This window comes from Octodon degus, unplaced genomic scaffold, assembly GCF_000260255.1.
Source record: "Octodon degus isolate 3935 unplaced genomic scaffold, OctDeg1.0 scaffold00019, whole genome shotgun sequence".
Lineage (NCBI taxonomy): Eukaryota > Metazoa > Chordata > Mammalia > Rodentia > Octodontidae > Octodon > Octodon degus.
Genome location: NW_004524595.1, coordinates 3,237,690 through 3,248,746, shown reverse-complemented (window position 1 = coordinate 3,248,746; position 11,057 = coordinate 3,237,690). Strand labels below are relative to the sequence as shown.

The 11,057-nt window shown below is 40.5% G+C and overlaps 2 protein-coding genes across 2 annotated transcripts in view; one reads left to right on the top strand and one right to left on the bottom strand.

The window, feature by feature from the left end:
* Window positions 1–7,090, top strand: part of Spdya (speedy/RINGO cell cycle regulator family member A) — a 48,458-nt gene extending 41,368 nt beyond the window's left edge. Inside the window, exon 5 of the mRNA XM_023711108.1 lies at window positions 6,957–7,090. Coding sequence (XP_023566876.1) covers window positions 6,957–7,065 — 109 coding nt within the window. The 3' untranslated portion in view covers window positions 7,066–7,090. The remainder of the gene's footprint in view (window positions 1–6,956) is intronic.
* Window positions 7,091–7,281: 191 nt separating this feature from the next.
* Trmt61b (tRNA methyltransferase 61B) overlaps window positions 7,282–11,057 on the bottom strand; it is a 26,818-nt gene continuing 23,042 nt past the window's right edge. Inside the window, exons 4-7 of the mRNA XM_023711124.1 lie at window positions 10,146–10,237; window positions 9,288–9,514; window positions 7,464–7,544; window positions 7,282–7,374 (exon numbers count right to left, since the gene is read on the bottom strand). Coding sequence (XP_023566892.1) covers window positions 7,331–7,374; window positions 7,464–7,544; window positions 9,288–9,514; window positions 10,146–10,237 — 444 coding nt within the window. The 3' untranslated portion in view covers window positions 7,282–7,330. The remainder of the gene's footprint in view (window positions 7,375–7,463; window positions 7,545–9,287; window positions 9,515–10,145; window positions 10,238–11,057) is intronic.

Sequence of the window (11,057 nt, the reverse complement as noted above, 5' to 3'; positions counted from 1 at the left end):
GCATGTGGTGCTGGGGGATCGAACTGCGGTCCCTTTGCTTTGCCAAGCTTGTTCTCAGTAGGTGCTTTAGACCACTGAGCCATCTCTCCAGCTCATCCCTCTTCTTTCAACTTACTTATGTACTATTGTCACGCAAACTTGGGAACCACTGTGTGGGAATGCAGCTGGGTTAGCGCCTTAACCACGGAGTTGGCAAAGGCACCCTGAGTTTTCCTTAGTCCCCTGGAGGTTCACAGCACACACTGATGCTGGCAAATAATGGCTGCTCTCATGTGAGCTGAATTGGGATGCTTCCCTTGGGTTGCAGAACCCTCCCAAGATAGAAGGTGATGCTCTTGAAGACTCAAGATAATGCCATCCATGGGACGTAGGCCCCCACCCTCCTGAGGCTGCTGCTGCCCTGAAACAGACAATGACCAAAAGAAACATAGTTCCACCAGAAGAAAATAGCCTATAGATTCCCTGGCTCAGGCTTATGGTCCAGAGGTCCCTCCTGCTGCACCCAAGAAAGATACCATTGAATAAAGAAGACTGATCACCAGAGAACCTTCTGCACTTTCTAGTGACATCTAGTGCATACCAGCTGTATTGCCATTAGAAAGCATGAGCAATTCTTATGAGAACTGGGTTTACAAACAGGAACTACACTTGATTTTCATTCCAAAGGCCTTTTTTTTTTCTTTTTTTAAGTACAGGGTCTTACTACAAAGATCGGACTCATAGTGATCCACCTGTGTATTCAGCCTCCCAAGAGCAGGAATTACAGGCGGGCACCACCACTCCCAGTCTCAATTGCTTTCTCAGTGACCCTGGGGGCGGGGCGGCACAGCATGCTGGGGATCGAACCCTGGCCACTGCGTCTGCCTAAGCAGGTGCTTTAATCCACTGAGCTATTTGGCCAGCCAAAGGCCACTTTTTATTTTTCAAGCTCACAGTCCCTCCAACTCCAGATGTGACAAGCACTCTGGAAGCCTGAGGCCTTGATCCAGTGTTAGAGACCCAGCTGTACAGGGTTAAGTTGCTGGACACAGGGTACTCTGGCTGTGCTGGAAAAGAGCATATGCTTAATGCTGTGAAGTCAAGATGACACCACAATCTGAGGCATCCAGGAATATGGGCTGCTGACACCCCTATTCTAGAGCAGTAATGCTGCCAACCTGAGAAATCAAACAGTTCTCTTAATTGGCACAATTTACTGCTTGGAGAAGTCTTTGAACTGACTCTGAAGGTCCTGCTCAGCTCCTTGCACTTGCCTCAGTACTATCCTAGAGATTCTGGTATGTTGAATTTCCACTTTCACTTGATTTCTAGGAATTTTTAAATTTCCTTCCCAATTTCAATAACACACTGATTTTCAAAAGTGAACTGTTTAATTACCATGGATTTATAGTCTCTTGGTATTATTTTTAGTTCCATTGTAATATAAGATACAAGAAATTATTTCAATTTTTGTACACACACTTTGCTTTGTCCTAAAGTCTGAACTATTTTGAAGAGTGTTCGACAAACAAATATATGCTGAGAACATATATTCTCTAGTTGTTGGATGGAATGTCCTTTTATTTTATCTATGGTGTTCATTTTATCTATGGTGTACTTTAACTTTGATGTTTTCTTTAATTGATGAATCATTCATTTGGACAAGATAAAAACATCTCTACAGAGTTTCCTTTTATACAGAAAGTGGAACATTTCACATATATTACTTTTTCTCTTTCAACACAATTCACTTGGGGGCCTGCCCCTTAGCTCAGTTCTTTAAGTGGCTGCTTCAACAAAGCAGGCTCAGGTTGCTGTGGTTCGATCCCCACAACACAAGACAGCCAGTCATGCCTTGAAGGCATTCGGAGCAAAAAAAAAACAAAAACACTTCTGTCAACACAATTCACTTCAGTCTGGTCACAGAACTGCTTCTCTCGTTAGGATTCATGTTTTACTTTTTATTTAATCTTTTATTTATTTGGTACAGGGTCTCGCTCCACAGCTCAAACAAGTAGTAATCCTCCTGTCTCAGCCACCCCAACATTGGGATTATAGGAATGCACCACACCTGATTTTGGGGCCGACATGGCATGCAGTACCAGGGATCGAACCTGGACCCTTACGCTTGCCAGGCAGGTGCTTAGACCACCGGGTTATCTCCTCAGCCCCAGGATTCATGTTTTAGTAACACATATGCACCCATTAGAGTCAAAAGTGCATACTTACATTTTGAACAGTCATTATTATGGTGACCATACCAACATATGGTAAAAAACCTTCATGCTTTTCCTACCATGTCCTTCTTTTCAAGCCAGTTATGGCCTCCTTTGTACAAGCCTCTGTCATCAACTATTACCATCTTCAGTCAGAAATTTGATGCCAGGGCGCTGGCTCAGGCTGCCTTAGGGCTGGGTCTGGGGATCAAACCATGGTCCCCTGCCCCTGACTAGGTTTGTCCAAGCAGACACTTAAAACAACTGAGCTAACCCACAACCCCCAGCCACCATTATCTTTGTGTGTGTGTGTGTGTGTGTGTGTGTGTGTGTGTGTGGTACGAGGGATTGAACTCAGGACCCTGCACTTGCCAGGAAGGCACTTATTCTACTGAGCTATCTCCCCAGGCTTCACCATTATCTTTTTTTATGAACGTTGATTACTCTGTGAACTATTGGAATGTCTGGTCCTTCAACTTTTTTCTAATTTTTAAAAACTATTAATTTTTTGAAACAGGGTCTTACTACGCAGCTTGGACTCATAGTGATTCTCCTGTCTCATTTTCCTCATCACTGGGATTACAGGCATGCACCACCACACCTGGTTTTGGGACTGGCACAGTATACTTGGGGTTCCAGGGCCAGCATAGCAGGTTTCATCCTAGGTCCTTTGCTTTGCTTAGACCACCAAGCTATCTCCCTAGCCCACCATCCTTCAGCTTTAAAAACTATTCACTAGCTCTACTAGGGTCTTCCTAAAGTTTGTGAGGAACAGAAGGTGTCCTGGGTGGAAGGCTGGCTGGCTCCATGCTGCCCCTCAGTTCCACAGTGGGGCTCATTGCCTGTGAGGACGATCAAGCCTTTCCGTAGAAGCTCAAAGACACGATCATGGCAAAGTTTAAAAGCTGGTAGGAGCTGGTGTTGCTCATCTTCCTCAGGTCTCCAAATGCATCCAGGCAAGATGCAGGGAGATGTGGCACCCGCACATACCACGCTGGCATCTCTGGGGGCCCAGGCAGCCCTCCAGCTCCATGTATCACACACAGCAACCTGATTTTTTTAGTAATTTTTTTTTCCTCCTTTTTTTTGGTGTGGGTGGTAGTAGGATACAAGTCTCTTTTTTTTGTTTGGCGGAACCAGGGAATTGAACTCAGGCCCTTGAGCTTGCCAGGCAAGCACTTAGTCTACTGAGCCATCTCCCTGGTCCCAGTAATTTTTTTTTTTTGGGGGGGTCGTGTGTTGGGAGACAGGGTCCTCCTGCCTCAGCTTCCTCAGTGCTGATACATACCACCATGCCTAGATTTTGCTGATTTTCTTAATCTGGTGACCTATTGGTGAGAGGAAAGTATTGAAGTCACCCACTTTTACTGTGTTGGGACCTATATGTCCCTTTATGTTGAACAGTAGTTTTTTTTTTTTTAATGAAATTGAGTGCAGCTATGTTTGGTGCATATATCTTTACAACTGTTGTATCTTTTTGGTAGATTGTTCCATTTACCAATACGTAGTATCCTCCTCTACCTTACCTACCTTTGTCTTAACGTTTGCTTTGTCACATATGAGCACAGCAATGTGCTCCTGCTTGCTTTCAGGTTCCTCCTGCTTGCTTTCAGGTTCCATTTGCATGGAATATTGTCCATCCTTTCACTTACAGTCTGTGTATGTCTTTGCTAACAGTGTTGGTTTGTTTTTGTTTTTGTTTTTGTCTTTTTTCCTTTTTGTGGAACCCTGGGCTAACAGTGTTCCTTGCAAGTAGCAAACAGGTTAAATTTTAATTTTTTATAGCTCAGCCGATTAAAGTGCCTGCAAGCAGGTGCAGGGGTCGGGGGTTCAATCCCCAGGCATGCTGAGCCGGCCCAACCCCCAGGTCATACTGGGATGACAACTGAGACTAGGTGTGGTGGCACACACCTGTAATCCCAGCTCTTGGGAGGCTGTAAAGAGGCAGATCACTATGAGTCCCATCTATCAGTGAGACCCTGAACACCCTGCACACCCTTCCCCCTGCAAAAAAAAAAAAAGAAAAATTAATTTTTTAAGTTTTCAGTTTGCTACCCTGTCTTTTAATTAAAGAATTATGACTACACTGAGCTATTTCAGAAAGGTATGCAACTAGTTCCTGCCATACTGTTGTTTATCTAATGTTTTATTCTTTCCTCTCAATAGCTTACTCTTCCTCTTTTGTGGGCAGGATTCTATTAAGTACCTCATGCAAAGTTGCTTAGTGGTCATAAATTTCTTTAGTTTATGCTTATCTTGGAAGGTCTTTAGTTCTTTTTTTTTTTTTTTTTTGCGGAACCAGGGATTGAACTCAGGCCCTTGTGCCAGGGAAGCGTTTATTCCACTGAGCCATCTCCCCAGCCCCATCTCCTTCAATTCTAAAGGTTATTTTTGTTGGATATATAGTAATCTAGGTTGGCAATTATTTTATTTCAGGGCTTGAAATATTTGTTCCATGCCTTCCTAGCCTTTGGGTTTTCTGCAGAGCAGTTTGAGGTTTTTCTCATGGGCTTGCCTCTTAAGTGATGTGGCATTTTTCTCCTGTATCTTTTTTTTTTTTTAATACTTTATTTATGTATTTATGTAGTATAGGGTCTTGCTCCACAGCTCTGACTTGCAGTAATCATCCTGTCTCAGCCTCCCCAGTGCTGGGATTATAGCTGTAAAACACCATGCCTGGTTTGGGTGGCCAGCACGGCAGCATGGCATGTGGTACTGGGGATTGAATCTGGGTCCTTGTGCTTGTCAGGCAGGTGCTTAGATCACTGAGCTATCTCCCCAGCCCCCTGTATCTTTTAATAGACTTTCCATCTTCTGTATTTTTGTCATTTTAACCATAACATCAAGTGGGCAGATTCTTTTCTGGTTGTGCCTGTTTGAGATTCTACATGCTTCCTGTACCTAGACATCTATGTTTCCCCCAAGATTTGGGAAGCTTTCTGTTATTTTTTTTTTTTTGTTCCGCGAATGCCTTCAGGGCACTTTTGGCCAGCTGTAGAGGTGTGAGGTTCGAACTCCAGCAACCTGAGTCTGACAGCTTTGTGGAAGCAGCCACTTAAAGGCCTGAGCTAGGGCCAGGCCCCCAGCTTTCTGTTATTGTTTCATCAGATTTCCTATGCTGTAAGTCTGAACCTAAGCTGCTTCTTACACTCCAAAACTTTAAGTTTGTGTTTTTAATCATGACCAGAGTTCTTGGATATTTTGTTCATAATTTTAATAGTGTCAGCATGTAGTAATTCCTCAACCTTACTTTCAAACCCTCCAGTTCTTTTCTTGGAGACAGGGTTTTTTTTTTTTTTGGTGACTTGCGGGTGCCTTAAGGGCAGGTCTGGTGCCTATGTAGTTCAGGCTGGCCTCAAGCTTGCAGCGATCCTCCTTCCTCAGCCTCCTGAGTACAGGGATTTGCACCACCAAGCCCAGCAAGCCTTCAAATTCTATCTTCTTCTTGGTCCTATTGGTAAGGCTTTCCACTTTTTTTTTTTTGTGGAACCGGGGATTGAACTCAGGCCCTTGCGCTTGCCAGGGAAGAACCTATTCCACTGAGCCATCTCCCTGGCTCGCCACCACTGTTTTTTATGTGTTTTTCATTTCCAGAATTTCTGTTTGGTTCTTCAGGATTTCTATCTCTTTGTTGAATTACTCCTTTAAATCTTATGTTCTTGGCTAGACATGGTTGTGCATGCCTATAATCATAGCTGGGAGGCTGAGGCAGGAGGATCCATAAGTTCAAGGCCAGCCTGGGCTACAAAAAGGGGCTCAAGACCAGCATGACCCTGTGTCAAAAAAGAAAAAGGAAAAAAAAAAATGATTGCATTGTCTTCCTTAATTCAGGCAGCTGTTTCTTTTTTTTTTTTTTTTTCCAGTCCTAGAGACTACACCCAGGGCTTCACAGCGAGCAGTATCACCCACACTTGTACTTTCATTAAGTCATTAACTTGCCCAGGCTGGCTCAGACTTTCAGTCCTCCCAAGTGCTGGGATTATAGGTGTGCACCACCGTGCCCAGCTTTGTATTTGTGTCCTCTTTGAGGTCATTACTTATTTTACACATCAGTCTTCTGAATTCTTTGGCAGCCTACCTACTTCAATATCTTTGTATCCAGTATGGCTATCTGGAGGAGTCATGCTACCTTACTTTTCATACTTTGTGTGTGTGTGTGTGTGTGTGTGTTCTTTTTTTCCATTATTTATTTATTATTCATTTTTTTGGCAGGACCGGGGATTGAACTCACGCCCTTGCGCTTGCCAGGAAACCACTTATTCTGAGCCATTTTCCCACTTTCTGTGTTTCTATACTGAGAATTCAGTAGGTGTTTCTTCACCTATTCAGCAAAAGATTTTTATAAAGTTTTTGAAAGTGTGTGGTATATAGTAAATGGAAAATAACTGATTCTCACAAATGATAAATAAGTCCTATCTGTTCCTAATTAATCCATGTCTAACTTGTATTTCTACATTTTACTTATATATAATGACTCTGATGTGCTTTCAAAATAGTTAAGATTCTGACAGAAATGAAAGTTAAAAGTTGTCAACCATGGAGTATATAGCTCATGTACTTAGCACATATGACACTTGAGGCCCTGGGTTCAATGACCAGAATTTTTTTTAAGTTACATTTAAAAAAAAAAAAAAAATTTAAGGTAGTTAAAACTCAGTTTTATCAATTTTATTATAACCCAAATTTTATTATTTTTAAAATATGTACAAGCCATTGAAATACATATTTAAAATATACAGATACAGATAATTTATATTAAAGTGCCTATTTCATTTCAGTTGCAAATGACCATCAAGCAAGCAAAGAAAAGAACGCTAATTTCATGAAGAAAGACAAATCTATGGAGTGGTTTACAGGAAGTGAAGAATAAGATGGTTCAATTAAAGCAACATGGAATCAATAGCTATGAAATGTCAAATGCAAGACCAATGTCAAAATGGGACACTTAAGCAATTTTGCAATATTACACAGCTTTCTTTAGTTTTTGTTATTTTTCAAACTTTTATGTAAAAGTTATACATATAGTAATAAAAAAATTATGGCGATAGCTAAAAAGTACTTATTTATAAAAGTAGTGATTAGCAATATAGCTTGATGCTTTTCATCCTCAAATCCATTGCTGTCATCTGAGATATTCAGTTACACTGTGGTTTGACTTTCCTCAACTTGACAAGGAAAGCTAATTTAAAAGAAGAAAAAAAGTAATGTCAGTGCATTGCATTAGTTAGAAAACAAAATAATTTCACATGCATTAAACACGTTACTCACCTGTATGACCACTTTGCCAGTGGACAGGTCTTGCAATATAGGGAAAGGATCCATATGGCAAATCAGACTGTGATTCTTCTACTGCAGAAAAAAGTAGAGATATACACTATAAACATATATATATAAAATTTGTGACCAGCTAAGCCCACCCTACTATTTCATAATTTGTTCACAAAAAGTTAAATATTAATGACTGCCCCTTTCAGACTTTTTGTTTGTTTTTTGGTTTTTTTGAGGCAGGGTCTTTTTTTTTTAATTTATTTATTGTGTGTGGGGTGTGTGTGTGTGGCCAGCTCAGCCCACCAGGGGGCGGGGCTGGCTGGCATGTGGTGCTGGGGGATTGAACCGTGGTCCCTGTGTTCTGCTAAGTTTGTTCTAAGTAGGTGCTTTAGACCACTGAACCATCTCACCAGCCCCTGAGGCAGGGTCTTGAGCTTGGAAGCACACCAACACTCCTAAATACTGGGATTAGAGCCATGTACCACTTTGCCCATCCCTGAGACTTTCTCAAGCATTTGTTTTGGGGCTACTCTGTCAGTTATTGTATAGAAATAATTCATAAGTATTACATAATAACCTTACATAGGGATTATAACGAAATAGGTCAGTGGATACCTGAAAACCTTAAATTCTCTGTACATACAACAAGGACCTAAACTTAGCTCTTGAAAGAATGTGAGCATCATCTTAGGAGTTGTTTTTTTGTTTTTAGTTTGTTTTTTGAGATAGGGTCTCAATACTGTAGTTCTGGCTGGCCTTTAACTCACAGCTTTTCTCCTACCTCAGCCTCCTAAGTGCTAGGATTACAAGAGTGTGCCCAAGTTTAGGAGTTAGTTTGCACAGTGTTACTATTTGAAGACAGATCTGTTAAATCCATTCTTTTAGTAATAATCATGGATGTGTATTTAAAACATCATTACAAGGTATGGTGGTGCACACCTGTAATCCTGCTGATGCAAGAGGATCTCTGTGGAGTTCAACACCAGCCTGAATTATATAGTGATACCCTGTCTTTAAAAGATAAAAAACATGGGGCCGGGGTGATGGCTTGGTAGAATAAGTGCTTCCCTGACAGGCACAAGGACCTGAGTTCAATCCCTGGTTCTGCAAAAAATAAATAAATAAAAGATAAAAACAAAACATCTTTTGGTAGAGGCAGGTGTGTTCATAATCCCAGCACTGAAGAGCCTAATGCAGGAGGATTGTAAGTTTGACCCTTCCTGGGTAATTTAGTGAGACCGTGTCTCAAAATAAAAAGGGCTATGTGCAACATAACCACCTCTGCTGAATAACTATAAAAAAATAAAAAGGGCTAAGGATGTGCCTTTGTGGTTCAATCCTCAGTACCACTTAATCAATACAATCAATATGTTTTAGTATATTTAAATTTTTTTACAAACCAACCTCCTGATAACAAGCAACTTACGATTTTTTTTTTCTTTTTTTTTGAGACAGGGTCTTGCTATGTAGTTCAGGCTGGCCTTGAACTCACTTTGTAGCGCAGGCTGCTCTGGAACTCATGATTCTCCTGCCTCAGCCTCCTGAGTGCTGGGATTATAGGAATGTGCCACCACACCCAAAATATGAATCTTATACAAAGCTCAAAGATACAAGATATTTACATAAAAGGCAGAAAAATTCATTATTTTGTCCCTTACACATCTTAATTTAACTGAATAAATACCACATTTTAAGTTTTATAGGAAAAAAAAAGTTTTATAGGAAAAAATCTCTAAGGAACATTTTTATTACCTATTGGTCAATACACTCAGTTATCCATTCTTGTTAATATGAACACATGGATAAAATAAAATTGAAATTCACCATCATTATCCTCTTGAAACACCTCAATTTCATCTTCAATTTCCTTTTCAGAATGTAATTGTAAATCTGTGTTGATTTTAGGTTCTACTTTTTTAGGTAAAATTCCATTTTTGTCTTTTGCACGGCAAACCAACCAGTCTCTGATAATGACTTCGCTTATCTTTTCACATGAGAGTGCAAGTTCACAGATGCGAATTCCATCTAAAAGTTCAATAACCTGTGTGATGCTTTCAGAAAGGCAAAAAAATGCACTTAACATTTCCACTAAAATAATAACTTTTATTTTAGTTTGATGTAATTCATACTTAAATTTAAGTGATAATACCCAAATTTAAATGCCACTTAAATCAGGTTAGTGGAGGATGAACATGCAATTTAGGGTATGTAATAAATAATTTCACCTGTGACATTAAAAAAAAGAGACCATAATTGAATATTACTGTTCACATTATACTTCTAAAACTTGTCTTTCAATCAGAAGAAATAGTCACCTCATTACTATATTTGTAAAGAATGATTTAAACAGGAATATACACGGTTATTGAATTTAGACCATGCATTATAATATAACAGGGTTTTTGTTGTTGTTTTGTTTTTAGGCAGGCCCCACTCTGCAGTTCAGGCTGGCCTTGAACTATGTAGTCCAGCTGACCTCAAACTTACAGCAGTCGTCCTGCTTCAGCCTCCACACTGCTGGGATTACATACATGTGTCACCACACCTGTTGCATTACAGCAATTTTATAACATAATACATAGAGCTTTCTCAGCTACAAAATGAATACTGGATCTGGTATTTAGGCAAAAGAAAAGTATATTTTAAAATCACATCACAAAGGAAAATTTTCCCATTACTTACTTTGCTAGATATACAACACATACACCACCTTGTTTAAGATGTGGGTATAAAGCAGGCAATGCCACATGAGGATTTAGCATGTCCAAAGCCACCTGGGGGTGGGGAGGAGAGAAAGAACTAGATCAGTCTAATTCTGTTTAAATAAAGCACAGATTTCTTTCTCTTTTTTTTTTTTTTTTCCTGTCTTTTTGAGACAGGGTCTCGCTTACATAGTTCAGGCTGCCCCTCAGCTCACTTTTTTAAAAATGTATTTTAGAATAGGGTCTACAGGGTCTTCCTAGATTGGACTCGTAATGATTCTCCTGTTTTCAGTCTCCCAAGTACTGGGATTACAGGCACGTGCCACTATGTCCAGTCTCAATCACCATCTCAGTGTACCACGGGGATGGGGCCAGCATGGCACACCTAGGATCGAATGCCAGTTGCTGTGCCTGCCTAAGCAGGTGCTTTAGTCCTCTGAGCTATCTGGCTGGCAATACCTGAGCTTACTTTGTAGCCCAGGCTGGTCTTGAACTCACAATGATTCTCCTGGCTCAGCCTCCTGAGAGCTGGGATAACAGGCATGTGCCAAACCTAGCTTCCTTTTCTGTGATAAAATTACACACTCTTAGAGATCAATGACTTAGTAGGGTATTTAATATTTTTTTAAAAATAGTACCATTAGCCAGGTATGATGTGCATGCCTGTAGTTCCAGCATTGAGAGGCTGAGGCAAGAGGATTACTGAGTTTAAGGCCAGCCTAAACAACATAGTATGGCCTTGTCGCAAACAAACAAAACCATTAATCATCACTTTACTGCTTCCCAAAGAGTATGCTCAAATTATACAACTTGTCATAGTACTTAACTATATGTAAGGGCTGGGAGATAGCTCAATAGAATAAACGCTTCCCTAGCAAGCACAAGGGTCTGA